Source organism: Dipodomys merriami, unplaced genomic scaffold (assembly GCF_024711535.1).
Source record: "Dipodomys merriami isolate MVZ:Mamm:240054 unplaced genomic scaffold, mDipMer1.0.p SCAF_5, whole genome shotgun sequence".
Taxonomy (NCBI): domain Eukaryota; kingdom Metazoa; phylum Chordata; class Mammalia; order Rodentia; family Heteromyidae; genus Dipodomys; species Dipodomys merriami.
In genome coordinates, this window is record NW_027206068.1 from 40781994 (window position 1) to 40806608 (window position 24615).

General features: G+C 38.8%; 1 protein-coding gene across 2 annotated transcripts; it reads right to left on the reverse strand.

Annotated features, from left to right (window-relative positions):
* Positions 1 to 1972: 1972 nt before the first annotated feature.
* LOC138809670 (lanosterol 14-alpha demethylase) lies at positions 1973 to 24547 on the reverse strand. 2 transcript variants are annotated; one of them, XM_069996469.1, is made up of 10 exons: positions 24421 to 24547; positions 21437 to 21535; positions 17884 to 18060; positions 17056 to 17182; positions 15055 to 15229; positions 12374 to 12493; positions 11953 to 12148; positions 8648 to 8743; positions 7369 to 7537; positions 1973 to 2788 (listed from the first exon to the last, which is right to left on the reverse strand). In XM_069996469.1, exons 1-10 carry the CDS (start codon positions 24445 to 24447, stop codon positions 2610 to 2612), a joined length of 1365 nt encoding a protein of 454 aa, XP_069852570.1. In that variant the 5' UTR covers positions 24448 to 24547; the 3' UTR covers positions 1973 to 2609. The 2 variants fall into 2 exon arrangements, with proteins under 2 accessions (XP_069852570.1, XP_069852569.1); XM_069996468.1 differs by lacking the exon at positions 24421 to 24547 and adding an exon at positions 23985 to 24286.
* Positions 24548 to 24615: the final 68 nt, after the last annotated feature.

Consider the following 24615-nt stretch of genomic DNA (forward strand, 5'->3'; position numbering starts at 1 on the left):
ACACTTTTTCCTAGATCACCAACCTTATACTTCTATGTAGCTGGGATGACTGATGTGTACCACCACACTCAGACATTGGTTGAAATGAGGTATCACGAACTGTTGCCCAAACTGCCTTCAAACTGTGCTTTCCCAATCTCTGCCTCTCAAGTAACCATCCAGACAAGCACTATTTTTTGTCAAATATCAATAATATTTACTCCTGACATTTAGAGGCTTTTTTCTCTTACCGAATGTTCTGTGATTTGTAGCAACACAGTAGGCCTGGTGACAAGTTGTACATTCTTGAAAATTGTAAGTACTTAAATTTCTTTTTTTTCCTTCCTTGAAAATTGTAAGTACTTAAATTCCTCCTCCCCCCTCCTCCCTCCCCCTCCCCCCTCCCCCTCCCCCTCCCCCTCCCCCTCCCCCTCCCCCTCCCCCTCCTCCTCCTCCTCCTCCTCCTCCTCCTCCTCCTCCTCCTCCTCCTCCTCCTCCTCCTCCTCCTCCTCCTCCTCCTCGTCTCTCAGCTCTTCAGCTCAAGGCTAGTGCTCTACTACTTGAGCCACAACGCCACTTCTGGTTTTCTGGTAGTTTGTTGGAGGTAAGAGTCTCATGGTGTTTCCTGCCTGAGCTGGTTTGAACTGGGATCCTCAGATCTTAGCCTCCTGAGTAGCTAGGGTTATAGGCATGAGTCCAGCTTGTAGCAGCATCTAGTCTCCAGTAAGAGGAATCCTAGAAATAGCCAAGGTGTTCTAAAACAGCTTAAGGAGAAGTTATAGAACCCTTTTAATAGCAAACATGGTTGCCATTCAAGGCTGTCCTGCTATTGAGCCAGAAGAAGAAAAGCAGGTGGGCAAGTAGTCTACAAATGAGTTCACTCCCACTCTGGCCATCAAGCTTTCTTCTGGTGGGCCTCTGCAATCACTGCTATTCATGTGTACCAACAATTAGTGTACAAAGCCTGAACCTTTTGAAGTCTAGCACTTGCCTAGCATGTACAAGATCTAAGCTCTTAGCACCTAAAAAAAAAATCCATTGAAAGTGAATTCACTAAACCAGACTATTTTTCAGAATCCGGATGTTTTTTGTGCAACAAATCTCTCTAGATCTCTAGTAAGAATAAAGATCCCACCTCAAAAATAAACTAGTCAACTTTTTAAAAACTTAATATACTTATAATGGAAACATTGAATACAATCTAGCAGTGGGCAATATAACTATATAATCTTCAACATAGTGATAAGAGCAAAAGATACTTCAAGAAATCTGTATCATCTATAATTTGTTGTGAAAATAGCTGTGATTTCTACTGACAGACTCCCAAGGCACTACACTAAGATAGTGATTTGTTACCTCAGTTTATAAATGAAGAAAATACTATATTACAGTTAGAAGTTAGTGCAAATGAAGATGTAATTTTCTCTATCCATGTGTCTGCCCTAAACGCTATTCAATGAAGTAAACACTACAGATTCATGAATACAAGGCGTTTTTCTCAAGGTGTTTTTAATGTGAAATGTTATCTAACAGCAGAAATAATGGCCTTCACAATTAGTTTTAACATGAATCTTCTAGCCTCAAACAGAATTGTAACATATATGAGAGGAAAACAAAACTCTTCAAGGCAGAGTCTAGCTGTGTAGCCCAGGCAGGCCTCAAACGCATGATCTTTCTGCCTCAACCTCCCAAATATTGGGCTAAGATGTGGGCCACCAAACCCAGCAAGAAAAAATAGTTTATCTAGATGACAGATGGCTCATATAGTTAGGCTCCAGTAACATTGTGAGTTAGGTCAATTCCTGAACACAGAAAATGATCAGTAATACCATCTCCCAAGGACCGTGCTTCATATTACCTTATCTTCAAGCTGGACTTTGATCTTAGTTCTGTTCAAAAGAATTTGTAATAAAACCTTAGTTAGGTTCTGGAGACAGTGTAGGAAACAACACTGAGTCAAATAAAGATTTGATTTTGGAATTTGACACAAATATGGTCTTGTGGAACCAGATACATATTTATTACATATAAGCACTATTAAGTATTAATGTACTGTTTTTAGGAAATATGATTATATCAAGGCATGTCCCTAGAGCTCTCATTTTCATATGAGGCTTCAAAGTAAAATTTTCAAAGGACACATTTTTCTACAGCAAAGCTCCATCACTGCTGAGTATTATCATATCAAAACAACAGACTACTCCCATACCTAAGGCTTTAAATGTCACTTTATTCCCACCCACCCTATCTTTATACACAAAAAAATACCCCAGGTAAATGAATAGAATAGCCTTTTGAAGTATTTCACTAGACTTTTATACCAAGAACTATTTGTGCTTTTAAAACTGGTACCTGGAAACTACCATTTAAAATCTGTCAGTTACCTAGATCCCCTAATCTTTTTTTATTAATGAACATAACATCCTTAAAGTACATAGTATCAAAATTGTTAGAAAAATGTTCCATTAGATTTAACAGTATCATTCAGTTAAGAAATCTTCAAATTCTACTGGCTTTTAGAATTACACACTCAAGAAAACATTACAGTGTTGTTTCATGAACTTCATTCTCTTCAAATGCCTCTGCATCTTTACAGTGATGTGTTACATGTTAGTTCCCTGCAGCCTTTTTCATTTTGATCTTCGTTTGTAACGGATTACTGGGTTTTCAGGGGTGTGAATCATGGTTGTATAATTCACAGTGGGGAAATACCCATCAATGAGATCAAATTCATATAAACGGAGCATAGTGGACCAAATTGTCTTAATTTGAACATAAGCAAAATTTTCCCCAATACAACGATGACGCCCTGTTGGAAAAAAGAAAAGGTTTTATTTGTCAGTTTTAAATACTTTGATGTATAAAGGTGAAATTTAAAATCAACACCAAATGTACAGATAGTAACATGAAATGAGGATGTAAACAGTTTATTGAAAATCCCTGGCCATTTTCAGTGCTTTAGGCAAATGTCATTTGACTAATTATGATTACTTTTCCAATGACATTTTCTAAAAATTTAACATATAGAAGGCAAAACCTTCTATGAAGTAAACATAAAGGAGGTTTAAAATCATAAGACAGAAATCTAGTTTTCCAATGTACTAGAATATTCTCACTTCCTATCCTAAAAGAACTTTACTATCAAAGTAAATATGAACATACTAAAAAAAAGTCAAGTGTCATTAAAAAGGATAATAGAAGGTGAAAGGACTTAATAAGCCCAAAAGAACAAACTGAGATCAAAATTTAAAAGGTAATCCACACATACAAGTTGAGAAGAGAATTCTAAAATGCACAGGAAACTCAAGAGCTTAGGATTCCCAAAACAATCTTAAAAATAGACCATCCTAGAAGACTTAAGTTGAATTTAAGTTTGACTTCCTGACGCAGGTTCAGTAACCAAGATAGTATGGTACTGGACAAAGAGCAACAAAACAGACCGTGAGACAGAGCAGAGAGCTAAAAAATACACAGGTGTTTATTCAGTTGTCAAGTGCTGAGGCAAGCCAGTGTAGTCTTCTCAACACATGGTACTGGAATACTATGGGGTTAGGGAGGAGGAGTCAATTCCCATCTAACATTATATTCTAGGGAGGAGGAGTCAATTCCTATCTAACATTATATTCAAAAGCCAATTTAAAATCATTAAAGCTGAGTGCTGGTGGCTCATACCTGTAATCTTTGCTATGCTGCTGAGAATCTGAGGATTATGGTTCAAAACTAGCAAGGACAGGAATGTCTGTCCATCAGACTCTTATCTTCAATTAACCATGATAAAACCAGAAGTGGTCCTGTGGCTCAAAGTAATGAATGAGTCTAGTCTTGAGTGAAAAAGCTTAGGGACAGTGTCCAAGGCCACTGAGTTCAAGCCCCGTTACCACCACCATCAACAACAAAAAAAAGATCATTAACCATAAATGCAAAACCACCAAGATTTAATACAAAAGAATAGGAGACTAGCATCACTTGGGGCTAGGCAAAGACAAGACTAGATGGAAATGGTAATTTTAAAAGTTGAGAATTCAGGTCATTTTTCAGGATTCTGAATACTAACTTAAAACTGGCATTCCATTGTAATTTTTTTTTTTTTGTCAGTCATGGGGCTTGAACTCTGGGCCTGGACACTGTCCCTCAGCTCTTCAGCTCAAGGCTAGCGGTCTACCACTTAAGCCACAGCGCCACTTCCAGTTTTTCTGAGTGTTTTATTGGAGATAAGAGTCTCAATGGACTTTCATGCTCAAGCTGGCTTTGAACCGTGATCCTTAAATCTCAGGCTCCTGAGTAGCTAGGATTACAGATGTAAGCCATGTAAGCATGGCTGTAAAATATTTTTTTTATCAACAAAACAAAACAAACAAACAAAAAAAACCCTCACTGGGCACCAGTAGCTTATGCCAGTAATTCTAGCTACACAGGAGGCTGATATCTGAGGATAATAGCTCAAAGCTAACCCAAGCAGAAAAGTCCATGAGACTCATATCTCAAATTAGCCACCAAAAAGCCAGAAGTGGAGGTGTGGCTCAAGTATTGAATGCCAGACTTGAGCAAAAAGCCAAACTCAAGCCCCAGTACACATACACACACACACACACACACACACACACACACACACACACACACACACACACACACACACACACACACACACACACACACACACACACACACACACACACACACACACACACACACGATATGAATGGTTAGCACAGTACTTGCTTGGCCCAGAATTACACTTACAGGAGCCACATTTAAGAGGAACATTTACAAACTGGTTCATATGAAAAAAAAACCCAAAAAGGTCTGGCTTAAAAGAAAAATAGATAAAGCATTATTTACTAAAAGTTGTTTGACTTTTTTTGTAAACATCAACTAATTGCACAAAGGGTTTTAATGTCTACATATAATGCATCTTGATCCAATAAACCTCATTCACAATATATAAAGTTTTTGACCAAATTCACCTTCATCTTTCTGTATACCTTCATCCTTCCTGTAATATCCCTACCTTGGACAGGTACTGTTTCACATTCCCCTCATTCATTTTGTTAGTGTATATTGCTAAAAGAGGTTCCACCACTGTGAGCCAGTGGCTCATGCTTGTTATCCTAGCTGCTCAGGAGGCTGAAAATAAGGATTACAGTTTGAAGACAGACTAGGCAGAAAAATCCAGGAGACTCTTATCTCCAATAAACTATCCAGAAAAAGCTGGAAGTGGCCCTGTAGAGCAAGTAATAGAGCACTTAGCCTTGAGCACAAAGAGGCTCAGGGACAGCACCCAGGCCTTGAGTTCAAGCCCCAGGACCCACAGAGAAAAAAACAAAAGAGGTTTCACTATGGTATATCACAGTGCATATATGGTACTTTAATCAGATCAACCTTGCTTACTCTGGAAAACACGAGACAAAAGGTTATTTTTAGGTTAATTTTAGCAACAAAGTAGAAGTATTCTAACTGAATCAACAGAAGAGTTAGTAAGTTCGAAGAATTAACAAAACATAACATTATGAAAACAGACTATAAGAACCAACATAGAGAGATAAACAAGAATGTTTTTCATACACAGTGTGACAATAGCTGAAGCTGGGTGTGGTGGTATGTGCTACCTATATTCCAGCTTTTCTTTTTTTTTTTTTTTTGGTCCAGTCATGGGGCCTGAACTCTGGGCCTGGGCGCTGTCACTCAGCTCTTCAGTTCAAGGCTAGCACTCTACCACTTGAGCCACTGCGCCACTTCCGGCTTTTTTCTTTTTGCTTATGTGATGCTGAGGAACCAAACCCAGGGCCTCAGGCATGCAAGGCAAGCGCTCTACCATGGAGCCACCTCCCCAGCCCCTAATCCAGCTTTTCTGCATAGTAAGGTAAGATTGCCAGGTCTTTAGGGAGTATGTAACATAACAAGTCTCTTAAAGGAGGAAAGGGTAAAGGGAGGAAAACAAAAAGGGAAGGAAAACTTGAAGAAACTGGATATATGTAATATGTCCTCCTTTCCTACCCTAATCCAAGTTAGAAATGTTAGAAACAGAACAGTTAGAAATGAAGTTATACTAAGTTAGGGTAGGTCCTAGATTCCATGACTGGTAGCCTTAATAGGCCTTAGAAAACAGTTATATACAAGAAGAGTCTAGTAATAATGTCAGAAGCATGATTACAATGATGCAGATATAAGCTACTGATCACCAACCTAGGAAGAGGCAAAAGGACTCTCCCCTAAAGACACTAGCAAGAGCATGACACTGCCAAAACCTTGACTTTGGACTACCAGTCTCTAGAATTGTGGGGGTAATTTTCTCATTTCAAGGTACCCAGAGTTTGTGATAATTATAGGTTACAGAAGCCCTCAGAAATTAACACAATGATTTGAAAAATGCTGAGAAGACATATCTTCACTCAAATAGTCACAGATAGAAAAAAAAGTTTCAGAAACCACCTTATCATTATGTTCAAGGACACCTCCCTCTTGGAGAATTTTGGCCACAGAATTTACTAATAGTTACTATGTCATTATAAACATTGGAACCATTAATAATCTTAAGATCCTTTGCTATGTTATATACCACATTATTAAATTTAACTTCATAACTACAGATCTAAAATTCTCAAAGGTCTTTATATTCTCCTTTACATGAGAAAGAGTCATCTGACATTATAAAAGGCACAGAATAGAGTACCAACTGATAAAGAAATGGTTGGTCTCTGTGATTTTAGGATACTTCTGGAAACATTTGACCCATAAATCACTTATTACTATGTGCAAACCTACATACCATTTGCTCAAATTTAAAACCGCTGTGCTAACTCCAATGGTTCTTTTTTTTATTTTTGTAAAAAATTTTAATGTTCACTGGGGTTACAGCTTCATAAATGATATTACTTTTTTTTTTTTTTTTTTGCCAGTTCTGGTCACTGAACTCAGAGCCTGGGCACTGTCCCTGAGCTTCTTTTGCTCAAGGCTAGCACTCTACTACTTGAGCCACAGTACCACTTCCAGCTTTTCCTGTTTATGTGGTACTGAGGAATTGAACTCAGGGCTTCATGCATGCTAGGCAAGCACTCTACCACTAAGCCACTTTCCCACCCCCAGTACATTTCTTTTAAGACTATATCACCCTTCCTTTGCTCTATCCAATGTTTCTTTAAAAAAGAATTCACAAATATCTCTAAATAGACTAGTATAAGGGAAAATAATATTCTATAAAAATTAGAACTAGTAAAACTAGCTAAGTTAAAAGGTAATGGAAGATTACAAGGATTCATAGAACATTTCCCCTTGAATAAGTGAATTATTTTTTTTAATTTACAAAGATTCTATTCCTACAAAAAAAATGATGGAATGCTCCTATGAACAAACAGGAACAAACAGTCCAAACCCAAATTGTAATCATCTTACCAGCTCCAAAGGGCACATAGGCAAACTTCTCTCCTGATGCTGGGTTATCTTGTAAGTAGCGATCAGGATTAAAGTCCAGACGCTTTATCCACGAGTCTTTCAGTCTCTGATTGACAGTGGGAGAAACACACACCTGATGTCCTGGGGGAATGGTATACCCTGCCACGGTCTACAAAAGAAAGCAACACATTTTATTAGAGAATACTGAAATATGCTACTAAAAAACACATCATTATGTTAGAAAGCATTCATACACTTAGCCTTTATACAGATATAGAAGGTGGCTATATAAATAGGTCAATTAACCTTCATTTTAATTCAAAATGATTTGCAAGCCAGCCATCAATGTAGTAGTAGTATATAGACAAACCAAAGTCATAATGCATGTCAGGTAAAGTAGAATTTCAAGGAGCCTTCCATTATCTGATATGTATGCCTCATACTGTTACAATTATTTATAACAACAAAACAAAACATTATTTTCCACTTGCCTTGGTTTATAAATCCATGCTAGAGGTCAAACCCAGCACCGCTGTATACTAAATAGGCAAGCCCTTTGTCACGCACTTCCTTCCCCAACATAAGACATTATTTTTAAAGCAAGAAAGATACATTTTTAAAAACCTATTGTTATGTGCAAATAAATAGCCTAATCAGAATTAGAGATTACATATACTACCTACAATTACGTAAAAATATCTAGGTGTCTTTTGAAAATGTTCAGAACATTTTTAAAAAATTTAAAAAATGTTAAATTATATTATTTAACAAAAAAATTTAAAACTATTCAGAAGTGATGGTAATTTTTTTTTGGGGTCCGTCCGGTCATGGGGCCTGAACTCTGGGCCTGGGCGCTGTCCCTCAGCTCTTCAGCTCAAGGCCAGCACTCTACCACGTGAGCCACAGTGCCACTTCCGGCTTTTTTCTTTTTCTGCTCATGTAGTGCTGAGGAATCGAACCCAGGGCTTCATGCATGCAAGGCAAGCACTCTACCACTGAACCACCTTCCCAGGCCAGATAATTTAATTTTTATAATTTAAAAAAGTTGTCTTTGGCCAGAGGTGGTGGTACATGCCTATAATCCCAACACTTAAGAGGCTGAAATAGGACAACTCTAAGTCCAGCCTAGGCTACATAATGAGTTCCTAGACCAACCTGAGCTACATATTAAACTCTGAATAAAAAACTAAATAAAGGAACCTAATATACTAAATTTTAAAATGTTTTCTTTGATTGAAAAGAAAGGACACAGAATTAGAAATCATGCCAAGACACTCACCTGAGGAGTTTTGGCCATTCTCATCATGGTCATTATAGGAGGTCTAAGTCTTAATGTTTCTTTTATGCAGCGATCAAGCAAATTTAAGTCCTTGAGCTAAAAAGAGAAAGAAGTTCCTGAGGTTTGTTGTCTTTTTTAAGAAAAAAACCAACATGTAACATACTTGAATAGCATAAAAATTATTTTAACTTTTTAGTACATGATTGGCATGTATTTTAGGTAGAGGGTCAGAGGGACTGGTTCAATGTGGCTGAGATCATCATGCTTCATTTCTATTTATGGTCAAAAAAGAAAAAGAATGAAAAACAACAGGCAGCCTGATAGGAAGAGTGGTGGCCATCTGAAGAATGATTCAGTAAGGACTTACTAAAAGGGTTCTTTCAAAGAATGAGAATGTTTGCAAAAATCACCAATGTCAACTTCTTCAGAGCTCAGATCAATTAACCAAAGATTTTGTAACATCTAAATAGAGTTAGCTGAGCCACTGATAGCTCACACTGGTAACCTTACCTACTCAGGAGAGGCTAAGATCTGAGGATCATGGTTGAAAGAGAGCCTGGGCAGGAAAATATGAGAGACTTTATCTCCTATTCTTTTAATATTTTTTTATTGTAAAGATACTGTTTAGAGGGGTTACAGTCACGTGAGTAAGGTAATAAGTACATTTCCTATAGAGCATTGTTACCCCCTCCTTTGTTTTGCCCCTACCATCTCCCTTCCCTTCCCACCTCCCCAATTCCTCCTCCCCCACCCAAGCTGTAAAGTGAGAGAGAGAGAGAAAGAGAGAGAGAAAGAGAAACACTACTAATTCAATGGGGAAAGAAAAAGAATCTTAGTGAGAAGAGTAAATCTTGTGGTAGTATAACTACTACTTTCAGATCCATTATGTAGTCTTGGAAACCAATAGCATGGTTTCAACTACAACAACCGAAAGGATGGGCTTGTAGGTTGGTATTGTCACTTGGCAATTCCTCAAAATGCCAAGTATAATGTTGCCATGTGACTCCAGCAGTTCTGCTCCTACATATGTACCTCACAATGTTGAAAATACCCACAGAAAAGTATTACAAACATTTGCAAATAATATTGAAAACGTAAAAACGATCCAAATGTCTATAAACTGTGATATATTATGCATATATATGTAATCCAATATTACTGGTGATATATATTGATATATAAAACATTGATACATGCCACAACATTCTACTATCATTTGAATATAAGTTAAGTGTATCCTGCAAAGGTTCACCTATAGGAAGCTTGGTTGTCAATGTGATGATGGTAAGAGGTAATATAACCATTAAGAAGTGGGGACTAGTAAGACATTCTGGGGTACTGCCCTCACAAGAAAAAAGGTCATTCTCATGGAATCCTGAGTTTATTCTTGAGAGATGTTATTTAAAAAAAAAAAAAAACCTTATTTTGGCTATTTTGTCATGTGATCTATCTTTCCCTTTTATACCACTCCTGCCATGATGCTATCCTGCTATGATATGACAAAGGGACCTTTGAACCAAAGAAATTCTTTTGGATTTTAATCCTCACATTTTCAAAATGGGTTGATTGCTGAGTTGCTTATATCTTCTTAATGTGCTTTGGTATCCATGAAACCATTCCCTAATAAAAATGCCTGATTTATTCCTATGTGAGCTAAATAAATCTGTTTTCTTTTTTCATTATAGTAATTGAACAGTGAGTAAAATCATGCTAGGTGGAAGAAAACTAGTTATGAAAGACCACATTATTGAATCATTCCATTTATATTAGACTAGAAGAACTCACAGAGACAAAAAGAATGTTCATGGTTGCCAGGGGCTAGGGACAGGGAATAGAGCATAATTGTATATGAATACTCTTTTAGGAATAATATAAATGTGCTAAAATTAAACTATGATGGTTTCCTAATTCTAAGCAAATTACTAACTTGTACAAGGAATCATTAAATGGATTTTGTAGAAGCTGCTATTTTTAAAAGTTACTAATTTAAGAAGGAAAAAGAGGTATTACCATTGATCTTAGGATTATAATAAATTATGAACAAGTGCATAGCAACAAAGTGGCCAAAGTGCAATGGACAAATTCCTGAAAAGACAAACTTTGGAATCTGGCAGAAAAAATAAATGGAAAATCTGAATATACTTGTAACAAGAGAATCAGTAATTAAGAAACTTCTCATAAAGATACATAGAAAATTCTATTACCCATGGGAGGGAAAAAAAGAATGAATATCAATTCCCCACAAACTCCCAAAAACAGTAGAGAAAGGGAACATATCCAAACTTATCCTGAGACTAGTAAAAACCTGATACCAAAGCCAGTCAAAGATATCACAACAAAATTATAGATATCCTTTATAAATTTCACTGGAAAAATCCTCCAAAGAATGTATTAGCAAACTGTTGCAATAATATATAAAATAACTGTACAACCAGGGAATATAAGAATTATTCACCATTGGAAAATTAATGTTAGGGCTAAAATGTGGCTTAATGGTAGAGTGCTTGCCTAGCATGCATGAAGCTCTTTGATTCTTCAATAACACATAAACAGAAAAAGCTGGAAGTGGCACTGTAGCTCTAGTGGTAGAGTGCTAGCCTTGAGCAAAAGAAGCTCAGGGACAGTGCTCAGGCCCTGAGTTCAAGCCCCAGGACTGGCACAAGAAAAAAGAAAAAGAAAAATTAATGTTAATACATCACGGTAAGGACCCAACACTCAATCTCTCTCTCTCCTCTTCCTCTCTCTCTCTCTCTCTCTCTTTCTCTCTCTCCTCTGTCTCTCTGTCTCTGTCTCTGTCTTTCTTTCTCTCTCAGATGATCAGAAGAAGAGGGGGAAAAAAATCTCCAGGAAGAGTATATGACCAGATTTGCTTCAAAGACAGAATAGCAGGTTGGACAGTTAGCCCTCTCTTTTCTGCCCAGAAAGCTGGATACAATGTTTTGGGTTTCTAATCTTCATTGCTACCATTGTCTCTTCAGGAGGTCCCAAAACAATTCCACCATCTGGACCAGAAACTTTAATTCAGAGGTCTTTACCTTTCCTAAGACTCAACATATATAATACCTTCCTGAACCTACAGAAGCCAAACTCGAAAGCCAAAGTACCACCATAGAACTCCCAAGGCATCTGTGCAAAACAGAGTAAGTTGAATAGAAAAAAGCAATCACACTGGAATAGATAAAGTTATTGAGTTTTCTAAAAATAGAGGTTACTGACCTAAGCTAAAATATACAGACAAATCTCAAAGTGTCTATTTAAAAGAGACAATATAAAAGGCAGCAATAAAACAGAAAACACCAACAAACCTGGTCATAAGTTAAGGGAGGCAGATTCTCTCCGCAGACAGTTTTCTGTTCTAAGTAACACTTTTCTTGAAGTGTTTTGTCTCTGGCCAAAAAGAAGCCCATCCAAGCACTAGTGGTTGAGGATGTATGCTGCCCAGCCAAGAGCAGCCCAATAAGCATGCCTGCCACTTCGTCATCTGTCAAAGGCCGCCCATCTCTAGGGAAGAAAGCACACAGCCACTCAACATTCCATGCCTCCACCCTTAGACAAAGAGTCATATTTACATACCAATTTCATTATTCTTGGTCACAGGGACCCATAGTAATTTAGTTCCATCCATTTAAAAAGGTGATAGTTTCTACCTTATGTTTTAAGTGTTGAACTATGTTTTACAGAGTAATTTCCTGCTTCAGCTTGATATGCACTCTGAACTGCTCTTACTTGTATGTAGAATCTAGTAAAGTTTGGAGAATGTCATCAATTTTTTCTGCTGACTCCCTGCGTTTCTGAATTGCTTTGTAGAAAATATTCTTGATCTCTCGATGAGCTCTGTCCCTGCGTCTGTAATTCAAAAATAAAATTATTTTTTAAAAATAGTAATACTATCTAGGATCAAATTCATTTGGAAAACTTTAATCTTAATGCATTTAAAATAATTGACAAAACTTAGAACAATTGGGGGGGGGGAGAAGCCATGAAACATACTGTTAAGAATTACTACTGGGGAGCCGGGCGCTGGTGGCTCACGCCTGTAATCCTAGCTACTCAGGAGGCTGAGATCTGAGGATCGCGGTTCAAAGCCAGCCCGGGCAAGAAAGACCATGAGACTCCTATCTCCAATAAACCACCAGAAAACCGGAAGTGGCGCTGTAGCTCAAGTGGTAGAGCGCTCACCTTGAGCTGAAGAGCTGAGGGACAGCGCCCAGGCCCAGAGTTCAAGCCCCACGACCGACAAAAAAAAAAAAAAAAAAGAATTACTACTGGGGGAGGGTGGGGGGGGGAGAATGGGAAGGGATGGGAAGGGGAAACAAAGGAGAAGGCTACAATGCTTGATAAGAAATGTACTCATTATCTTGCCCATGTAATTGTAACCCCTCTGTACAGTATTTTCACAATAAAAAGAAAAAAAAAAAAGAATTACTACTGGGGATGGGGGGAGAGTTGGGGAGGTAGGAAGGGAAGGGATGATAGGGGAAAAACAAAGGAGGTGGTAACAACACTCAGTAGGAAATGTACTCATTACCTTACTCATGAAACTGTAACCCCTCTGTACAGTATTTTTACAATAAAAAATATATGTTAAAAAAAAGGATTACTACAGTCCTGAGGGCAATGTGAAGTGCTACATCTGTCCACTTATCTAACAAGATTGTTAAAGTGCTACCTAACTTAGCATTTCCACCTTAGGTCTAAAACAAGTATATAATTCCTTTAGAATCATTTTCCAATTCAAAAGAAAGCTGTACTCTCTTTTAAACTAACATGAAATAGTAATTTAGCCAAATCAAGTCTTGAGGCAGAATAGTTCTAGAATGGTTCTTCTAGAGGATTTGATTATACTTTTGTTTCTAAAACAACATAGTTTTTGCAGTTTTTATGAATCTACTTATAGTAGATTCATAAAATAAGCTTAATCTCAGAAGGTTATCTTTAACATGCTCACTATGCAGCAAGTAATTTGAGACAGATAGTCATCCTAAACTCACTGGTAGCTCTTGAGCACTGAAGCTGGAATTTAAATCCAGGCAATCTCACTCCTAGGCTCCCTCTTAAGTCAAGCTTTCTAATAGAAACTCCTGCCCTGTTTCCCTTGTATGAGTCCTACTGAGGATTAACAGAGAATATGCACAGAAAGGAAGCACTCAGAGTTAATACTGGGAACAGAACAGAGCCAGGAAAACCCATGGCCTATTTAAGAAAGTAAATGGAGGCTGGAGGTATAGCTATGGAAGAGCATCTTTAGTATACACAAGATAATGGGTTCAGTAGTCAGCACCAAAAACCACTAAGAATAATAAAACTTTTTTCCAAGTAAATGGAACAAGACTAGCTTATCATGTCAAGCTAAGAACTGCAACTTAACCCAAAACACAGGGAGTTGGAAACAGGGTGGGGGTGCACATTTATGGAAAACTGGAAAACTGACAATGGACCAAACTCTCTGCTGGGTGTTCTCACATAAGATAGAGATTTTTCTTAAAAAAAAAAAAAAAAAAAAAAAAAAAACCCTGCAAACTTGCCAGACACTAATATCTCAAAGTTATAATCCTAGCTACTCAGGAGTCTGAGATCTCAGACTCTAGGTTCAAGGACAGCTGGGAAAAAAATCTGGGAGACCCTGATCTCCAATTAACCAGCAAAATAAAAGAAGAAAAGTACCAATGAGCTTCAACCCCAACTCTTACCTAAAAAAAGAGTCAGCAAAAGTAGAGAAAGGCTATTTACAGACAGAACTCAGAGCTGCATAGCAAATAAGGGTACTATTGCTTTGCATCACAGATGGTTACGATGAGGAAATCACAGTATAGTTGACAAGCTGACCAACAGAAAACTAAATGAAGGGCAAATATTCCCAAGAAAGAAGTTTCACAATGTGCATATACAAAAACCATCGAAGACTTTCACACAGTGCTTTAAATAGTGTTGCATCACAGAGGTCCAGCTCAGACATTCCTGAGTACAGGAATACGTGACAGGTAAATGTTAAAATCTTAGGACAGACAAGAAATTCCCTTTTTCAATCAGCTGAAACAACTTCAATGAGTGCATTAAAGAAACCTGTCTTAGGGGCTGGGAAGGTGGCTCAGTAGTAGAGTACTTGCCTTGAATGCATGAGGCCCTGGGTTTGATTCCTCAGCACCACATAAGCAGAAAAAGCCAGAAGTGGCGCTGTGGCTCAAGTGGTAGAGCGCTCGCCTTGAGCTGAAGAGCTGAGGGACAGTGCCCAGGCAGAGTTCAGGCCCCACAACCGACAAAAAAAATATAAATAAATAAATAAAACCTGTCTTAATTTCTGATAAAACAATGGAGACTCATAATCTACCCAAATTTGAAAAACGCACCAATATAATAGAAGTTTTCCAAACTTAAACAACCAAGTGCAACATTTTCTTTATCCATACCTGAAACTCGGCAGAGGCAGCCATCCTGGCAGGAGCCAGGCTGCATGGCTAAAACCTCCATCCAGATCTGCATACAGCTGGGCCACCTTCTCATTGAGTTGACTTCTGATTTCCTTTCCATGCAGACAATGGCTAGCGGTTAAAATTATAAGCTCAGAAAGAGCTTCAAACACATCTAAGGGAAAAAGGATCATTATCATCACTACTACCCGAAGTCTTTGGAAACATTTTTGTAAAGACAAAGGATTTGTGAAGAAAAAAAAAGACAGGTACAGCCAGGCTTGGTGGTTCATGCCTATAATCCTAGCTACACAGGAGATAGAGGGAGAAGGCTTGTGGGTTTGAGAGGCCAGCAAGGCTCTATTCTCAAAAGGCAAGGGGGAGCAAAAAGGGGAGAGGAGGGATCTACAGATACAGTTCAAATAGCAGTGCAGCAGTCTTAAGCTCCAGAATTCAGCCCAAATGCTAAAAAATACATAAAAAAAAGAAAAATATCCCACTCATACTGCCCCCCAAAATCTAGAATATCTAGAACATGAAGGCAATAAACAAATGCACAATGTCCTTTGTGTGAGCCAAAATAGATGCCACAAAGGCATCTCTAAATTCACTCATGAGCTTTTCTTCAACATGAAAATAAAAATACGGTTATCTGATTTTCAGTTCACAGTAAAAACCATCAATAAGGTTAGAGCCTCTGGGCACAGACCAAATATGGTAATGCATACTTGTTATTCCAGTTAGATTTCTATTTTAACCAATAAGATGGGCAGAATGGTACTCCCATGTAATTCCAACTATCCAACTAAGCGTCACAAGCAGGAAGACAGTGGTCAGAGGCCAACCTGGGAAAAAATTGTAAGACTTATCAAAAAAATAACAAAAAGAAAAAAGAGCTGGAGCATAGCTCAAGTAGTAAAGTACCTGCCTAGCAAGTGCAAGGTCCTAAATTTAGGCCCCAGTAAATAACTTAAATAGCACGAGGACAATAATGGGGTGCTTTCCCAATACATCAGTCCAAAGATTGGATTTTTTTTCCCCAAGTCAAATGATGAAGATCAGGAAAAATACTGAAGTCTTAGCCATATAGAATAGGAAACTATAATCACCAATTGCTATATCCCAGCATTAGAGATAGATGTATCAGGCAAACACCACTTTGTTGACATAAAAGTCATGAAAATTATCCAGTTAATTTCTTGTTCTTTAATTCCACATTCATCAGTGAACTGTCAATTGGCCTTCTAACTAGATTTGTAAAAGAAAATAAAGTTCAGTAAATGTTCTGGTTCTCTTGATGCCAAAATTATCTTATCACTCATGCATTTATTTAATTGGAATTCTAACTAGAGTAGTAGCACATGCCTACAGTTCCAACACTCAGAGGATGATTCAGAAGGAACACAAGTACAAGTCCAGCTTAGGATATGAAGTAAAACCCTGTATGTATGTAGATACATACGTATGACATATATGTAGATATATGTAGATACATACAAACATACATACATATATACATAGAACAAAGAAATGTTCTAATGTTCACATCAGTTTCTTTCATAGTTAGAAAACATACATATTACCATTAGGTACACTAACAATAAAAGCAGGCTTCTAGAGCCTTTACAGAAGCTAAAACCCAGACTGGAAAGATGACTAAGTGGTAGAGTGCTTGCCTAGCATGCATGAAGCCCTGGGATGGATGCCTCAGTACCACATAAACAGAAGCCAAAACCTAAACCCAGAATGTAGTATGGTGATGTTTGCTATAAACAAGACTATTGCCTCAGAGGCAACAGTTACTGTAACCTAAAAGCTCTATTTCTGTTTACAAGTCCATGGTAATCAGACATTTCCTTCTCTAAATACAAGGTAGTTTAATACATCGGCTTTGTTATGCATATATATATAAGTATGTGTGTGTGTGTATACATATGTATACACACATTCTATATCTCTATTCACACTAAGAACAGGACAATTGTAAAACATTTTCCTTACTTTTTTCTCCACTTTCTCCCCAACTTTGGAAATACTCCTTTGTTTCTTTTTCAATTATTGAAACATACTGTTTAAAGTGAGCTATGTTAAGGCCACTTTTTAACATTTTCTTCTGTTCCAAAAAAACCTTCAAAAAAGAAAAAAAGAAAAAAAAATCAAGAAAATATAACATTAAAGTAACTTTTTGTTTTATCATAGGATCCAGTAGGTTATTCTAACTATATAGCACTTAGAGAAAACCACATTTTTAAAAATAGAAAATAAAAATAAAAGCACTTTTAAAATGACATTACCCATGGGACACTTCAAGCATGTCTGTATATATGTGAAGTAGCATATAGAAAAGTGTCTGCGTGAGAGAAGGGCTAGGTTAAGAGAGACAGGTGACAATGTTGTCAGACACATTGTACTCATATACTGTTTTGTAGAATGGGAACTTCTTTGTACAACTACTTAAAGATAATAAAAAAAAATTTTAATAGGGAAAAAAAAAGAAAAGAAAGGTGTCTGCTACTGAGGTCCTAGACAAGTCCTAGCCCAACTCCTGCTTCGCTTCCTGTTCCTTTTCATACTCCTAACTCCAGAGACCAATTTGCTATGGAGGTTACCTTCCAGTCTCCCAACCCAGTACAAACGACGATGCAACTTCCCAAGCATCCACCATACTTTGACATTATTTTTATCTTCCTTCAGTTTTCATTTATTTAATGTCTTCTAGTTTTTCAGATCATTTGATCCAAGAGATAAATTATTTATACATTATAAATGTATAATAACACACACCTAGCTGTAATTTTTTTAGTACGGAGCCATAACAGTACCACCTACCGCATTAGGCACATCATATGCAACTCCCTTTCCAAACACAGGTGTTGTGAGTCGACTGTAGACATCTTCTGCATTCAGGTCTTCATTTTTACTATTAAAAAGCAGTGCAGCAGCATCACTCCCCAGAAGGTAAGTAAATGTCTTGCCCACCATGGTAAAACTAAATACAGGTCCATACTAAAGAAATAATCCACAGTGAGGTTAGCACACACACAAAAAGGCAACACAAAGGTACTTCATGTTCTTAAATTACAAAATAATATTTCATTGAGAAACATTTATGGCACTTGAATCTTTAAAAAATTCCCTTCAGAACCTTACTTCATTGTTGGTGGGAATGTAAACTTGTTCAACCACTTTGGAAAGCAGTATGGAGGTTCCTCAAAAGACTTCACATAGATCTCCCCTATGATCCAGCAATCCCACTTTTGGGCATTTACCCAAATGTTTACAAACAAGACCACACTAAAGCTACCAGCACAACTATGTTTATTGCAGCATTATTTACCATAGCTAAGATATGGAACCAACCCAGATGCCCCTCAGTAGATGAATGGGTCAAGAAAATGTGGTATATATACACAATGGAATTCTATGCCTCCATCAGAAAGAATGACATTTCCCCATTTGTTAGGAAATGGAAAGGTTTGGAAAAAATTATATTAAGTGAAGTAAGCCATGCCCAAAGAAACATAGGTCCCATGGTTTCCCTTATTTGCAATATCTAGTATAGGTATGAGTCAAGCGTAAAAGGTCAGATAATGTGATGTTAGGAAAATGAACCCTTAAATATGTATTTTAATGTTTTCGTTTCTTTCATGCATGTGTCTCTAACGCATTTATAAGATTATTTCTTTGTTGCTTTGTATGTCCCTCCCCCAAAGTGTAATCCCCGCTTTCACTATATTTGATGTCAGTATAACATGTGGAGGAGATGGGGACAAACAAGTCGTTTAAGGATTCAGGTGGACCTGTTGCAACAATGAGAAGTACAAAATGTCATGTCAAAACCAGCTTTACAATGTCGGTGTGTGGGGCGGGGTATGAGTGGGTGGGGGGGAGGGGGGAGGCTGGGAAGGGAGGTGAAGGGTAAACAAAGGAGGAGGCTGCAATGCTTGGTAAGAAATGTATGCATTATCCTGCCCATGTAATTGTAACCCCTCTGTACAGTATGTTCTCAAATAAAATAAAATTAAATTAAAAAAAAAATTCCCTTCATCTTTCAATACTCTCAACCTTTGTTTTAATTTGTAATTATGTGCATCCAGTTGTAAAGACTGTATAAATACATTTAATTCTTCCTTTTCTCATTTGCCCTGTTCTATCAATTAAACATCATATTTTCTACCATTAGACAGGACAATATTAATTTAATTACTCAGTTAAAATTGGACATGTTGATAATGTGTCACAGATATGTTGGGGTTTTTTTTTCTTTACTATAAAATTCTGTAATGAACACTTCTGAGAACTCTGAGAATATACTTCTTTTTTCCTTGTGTAAAATAAATGTACGGGGGAAGTGGAAGCATGGCTCAGGTAATAGAGCACTCATGCCCAGCAAGCATGAAGCCTGAGGTTAAACCCTATTACCACCATAAATAAAAGAATGAATGTAGAGGAGCAACCAAATGTTCTGGCCTTTCCTCCAGTATTTGCTATGTGAGGGTACCAGACTACCTAATTATCAGTGTTTTGCTTGCTACCTCATCAACACTGACTTCATTTTTGCTATTACTGTCAATTTTGTTAGGTATCAAATGCTTCAGCTTACAGGTTTATAATTATTATTAAAGACCAGGTTTTGAGATATAACATGAATAAAAGAGCTGTCCCTGATTCATGAAGCTTTTGTCTATTAGAAGATATAGACAAATAATCACATTAACAAAAGTAGAATTCCAAATGCAAACACATATTACAAAAGAAACCCAGACTACAGAAGGAAAAAAAGGAGACCTAAAGAGGAAAACACACCAGGACTGAGAATGAATGGCAAGTGTAGTAGGAGTTAAGTGTGCACAAAGGCTTAAAGGTGAAAGGGGGAAAGATAAGATGGGAAATAAGAGTCAGGCAGAGCATAGCCATATAGAGCCTGCCAAGCCTTGCAAGCCATAGGAAACTAGGTACATTTTCAATTATATGGTAAGGACACATTTATGTATGTGAATATTCATATTAATCTATGCAAAATATGAGGTAGAAGTAGAAGGAATGTCATGGCATAAATCAGAAGAACCTATTAGCAGAAACTTAATAAACATCTGACATGAGGTAGCGTGGCATAGGGAGGTAAAAGAGAGAAAATTGTTATTTTGGAGATAGAATCTGCAGAACTGGCAACAGATAGAGCTAGGGGGAAGTAGCAGAAGGGATTTTTTATTTTGTGGTGCCAGTCGTGGAGTTACAAGTCAGGATCTAAGTAATGTCCCTGAGCTTTTATGCTCAAGGCTAGTGCCACCCCTTGAGTTATAGTTCCACTTTGACTTTTTGATGATAAATTGTAGATAAGAGTCTAATAGGCTTTACTGGGGGTTGAGAGGTGGTTTCAAGCAGTGATGCTCAGATCTGTCTCCTCAGTAGCTAGGATTACAGGCAGGTGCCACTAGCTCTACTAGCTTGGAAGCTTTTTAATCTCTTTTTATTTAGGAGGCAAAATCACCTTGCCTGGATGGAGAAGTAGACTCCGAAGTTTAGACAAGTAAAGACTTGAATTAGTCATTAAGGTGAATGGGAATGTTAAGTCAATAATAAGAACATTAAATAATTGAGCAATAGGAAATTTGGACATTAGGAAGGACGCAATCTGGCACAAGTAGAAGAAAATGAGTAACTAACTTTCTTCGTAGATAGTGTTTAGCCAGGTGAACACAGTAAAAAGATCCAAAAACAAGGGAACTAGACAGGTTGACAATGCTGTAACTGAAATGAGGGGTCATGGACCCAAAGTAGCAAAAGCCAGAAAACCAGAAAGAAGTCTGCTAGATAAATGGGAACAGGGACTGATAATGTCAAAGACTGCTTCTAATCCACAGAGTTGCACATGCAAACCAGAGGTTATGATCTAAGAATAAGGTGACTTATTGTAAGGTAAAATAGCGAAGTCCAAGGCAAGAATGTGGAGTTAACAGCTTAACTAACAGGAAAACTCATTAGAGAGGATCAAAGATTCCAGTGCCCATGGTATCATGTAACCCAATCCAAGAGGCAAGTGAAGTTACAGAAAACGGATAGAGCAGGTCAAGACAATTTGAGATTCATGATTAACAAAAGTATCAATCTTAATCATAAGCTTATCAATCTTAAGCATAATCAGTGAAAACAAAATTTAGAACTATGTCAGAACACTGGGAGAAACTAACGGGACAAAGGCCCTTTCAAACCAGAAAAGCTTCAGTTTTATGTTTTTTTTTTCTACTGTCAATAAGCATATCATCACCATTTTTCCAAACTGTTGTATTTTACAAGAGAAGTTTGAAGAGTACTTATCTAAACTAGTTCTTTTTTTTGTTTGGACTTGTGGTTTTAGAGGGAGTCTATTTTTAAGACTTACCTTCTCATATGCGTTTTCTAGGAATTCAATTGGACTTTTTCCAAATGCTATGGCATGCCCAAGGAATGGAATTGGGGAGAAAATGTATGGTGGACTTTTCTGTAAGAGAAAAAAGAATATTTTTAAGAGAAAAATTCAGATTAGTTCCATGACTGAACAGTTAAATGAAATTTGCCATTAATACTTAAAAAAAGTGTAGCAAAAAGTGAAGAATCAAAATAAGAAAAGCCAAACTGACAATATCTTTGAAGAAAAACTAAAAAGAACAAAACTATAAATATGGTATATAAGATAAATAACTAGACAAACAGACTCTAGGACTTTAAACAATAGACAATGTCAAATATGCCTAAGATTAGTGGTGTATCCTGAGAAGAGTCAGGAAGGGAAGAAACAAGTGTTGTCACTTCTATTACCACAATTTTACTCCCAAATCTTGTTTAAAAAGAAGGAATCACAACAGCTGAACTATGGCACCCATCAATTAATGAATGGATGAAAAGACAATAGTGGTTCATGACTGTAAGCCTAGCTACTCAGGAGAATCAGATCTGAGGAGCCATTAGCCACCAGAAAACAGGAAGTGCTTTTGCTGCTCAAAGTTGTAGAGCACTATAGTCTTGAGCAAAAGAGCTCAGGGACAATGCGCAGGCCCTGAGGTCAGGTCCTATGACTGGAGGAAAGAAAGAAAAATAGAAAATGTATTCATACACAATGAAGTGTATTATTCCATTATTCAGCCACACACAAAAAAATGAAATCTTATCATCAGGAAAAAAACAAAGCAGAGATTATCATGAGCCAGACTCAGAAAAAACAAATATAACATGTTTCTCTCCTATGTGGAATATAAAACTAAAAAATCAAAATAAAATACAAATGACATGAAAGTAAAAGCCTAAGTATTTTGGAAGGGATAACCACCAGGAGATAGAGGTGACAGACAAAGAGTACAGGGGGAAGGGAGTGAATATGGTCAAAGTACATTATATGTATGTATGAAAAGAGTAATTAAACCTAATACAAATTGTACAAAAAAGGGGGGCTGAAAAAGTAATAGGGGAGATAAACATGATCAAAGTTCATGAGAATAAACTGCACTGCACAATTAAAAATATGAAATAAAATATATCCATTTTGGACTGTAAAAGTATGGATTTTTTCACTAGAAATTGCTTTAGCATTGCCCATCATATACATATGTATTTCTTTATAAGTGTTATTTAAATATATTTTATGTGTTTACTTATTTAATATTTTGAAATAATTTTAGACTTCCTTTCACCTCAATTTTAAATATCACACCACTGCAATCAGAAATAAGTGAAAGAAACAGCTGAACAGAAACAAAGTATGCAAAGAAGACAATTATTTAAGCAACATTTACAATCAACATGCTTATCTCACTACAAAAGAACTAGATCCGCTGATTTTTAAAGGGAGTGGATCAACTCTAAGATGAATCTTCTTAGCACTCATCATAAAATCACCACAGATTACAAAACTAAGACTCCTGAAAAACTCAACTTGTAATGATAGAAAAAGGTGACATTTCTCAGCTCTTTGGTGGTCTCAAATAGAACATCATAACCTCCCAATACTTCGCAGATAATAGGAAAGACAACTCCAAACACTGAAGATAGCTCTGTCGCTTTTAAAGCTATTTGGTCAGACCTTGGTGTTAAGTACGATAAACTTTGCGTGGTCCATTTGTCAGTTTTTGAAGGCCAGTTTCCAGAGCCTGCCTTTCCTGTCAAGTATACATTCACGAATCAAACTCCTTTGAGAAAGCTGAAGCCAGCCGTCAAAAAACAAAACACGCTGCCAGATTACAAAAACGGATACTTTAGACGCAGCAGATGAAAGCCAAGATCACACAAGTCACAACTCTTAACAAGCGGAACTCATCCCCTCCCACCTGGACACTGATACAGATCGCCATTAGAGGACAAAGCCCACAGAACGCCGACCCACACAAGTGCGCTCAGACTGATGACCACCCAGGGCCTCCGCTACCAATAACTTCACCATCAAGGCCCTCTCCACGATCCCCTCACCGGGAACTGCAGCCAGCACGACCCCCGAGGCGCCGCGCTGAGCGCTACAGCGAGGGCCGCGGCTGCCGGACCGGCCGCCCCCCACCGAGGCCACCAGGGCCACGGCCATCACTAAGACCCACGCGCGCGCGCCAAGCTCGTCCCTGGCCAGGTGCAAAGGGCGACCCGAGCGGTCACAGCCGTCGCTCAGCATCGCGACTCGCAGGCACCATCCCGGAGGTCTCCTCGGGGCCGGGGACCGTGCTGGTCGATGCGATGCCAGCGGTCGGCGAGGCCGGCAAAGGCCACGGCGGTGGCCGACGGTCGGCTCCACCAGCAGCAGTGCTGCAGTCGCCCGGCTCCCACCCCGACCCCAAGCCCGGCTGCGGGCGCCGGCAACTGGAACCCGGCACTGGCATCACCGGCTGGCTGCACGGAAGCCGGCCCGTGCCCGCCCTTCGGCCCCCGGGGCCGCCGTCCTCCGCGCCCGGACCCCGGAGGGTGCAACTTACCGCCCCGGGAGGCAGCGGGACCATGTGGCCCACAGCGAGGCGGAACAGGTAGACCAGGCTGAGCGTGAAGGCGCAGGCGACCAGCAGCGTGGACAGCAGGTTGCCGCCCGTCACCTGCTCCATCGCCTGCTCCAGCACCGACCCTCCAGCCTGCAGTAACCCCAGTAGCACCATCGCGGCGGCGGCTGCTGCTGCGGCGGCCGCGGCTCCGCTTCACTCCGCCCGGGACACTGGAGGCCGAGGTCGCGGCCGCTCCTCCCAATAGATGGAGCCAGAGAAGCCGGCAGATGGGTGATGGGAGGCGGCCCCGGCCTCCAGGTCTCCAGCTAAGGCCGGTGCCACCCCGCCTGCCACACCCACCACCCGCCTGCGCGCCACCCAGTGCGTCACAGAACGAGGCGGGGCCTGCCGCTGGCCACGCCTCCGAGCAGTGTACCGATGTGCGGATGTCTTCTTTCGCCATAGAGAGGTTCTGATGGAATGGGAATGCAGTTGTGGCCCAAAGAGTACCGGGACCGGAGAGAATTGGCTTAGAAGGTGACCAGTCCCTAGGAAATGCGTGCCACTGGCATCTGTGTGCCCGGTGTGCGGGGCGACTGGAAGGGGGCCGGGAGGACCCCGGCGGAGGAAG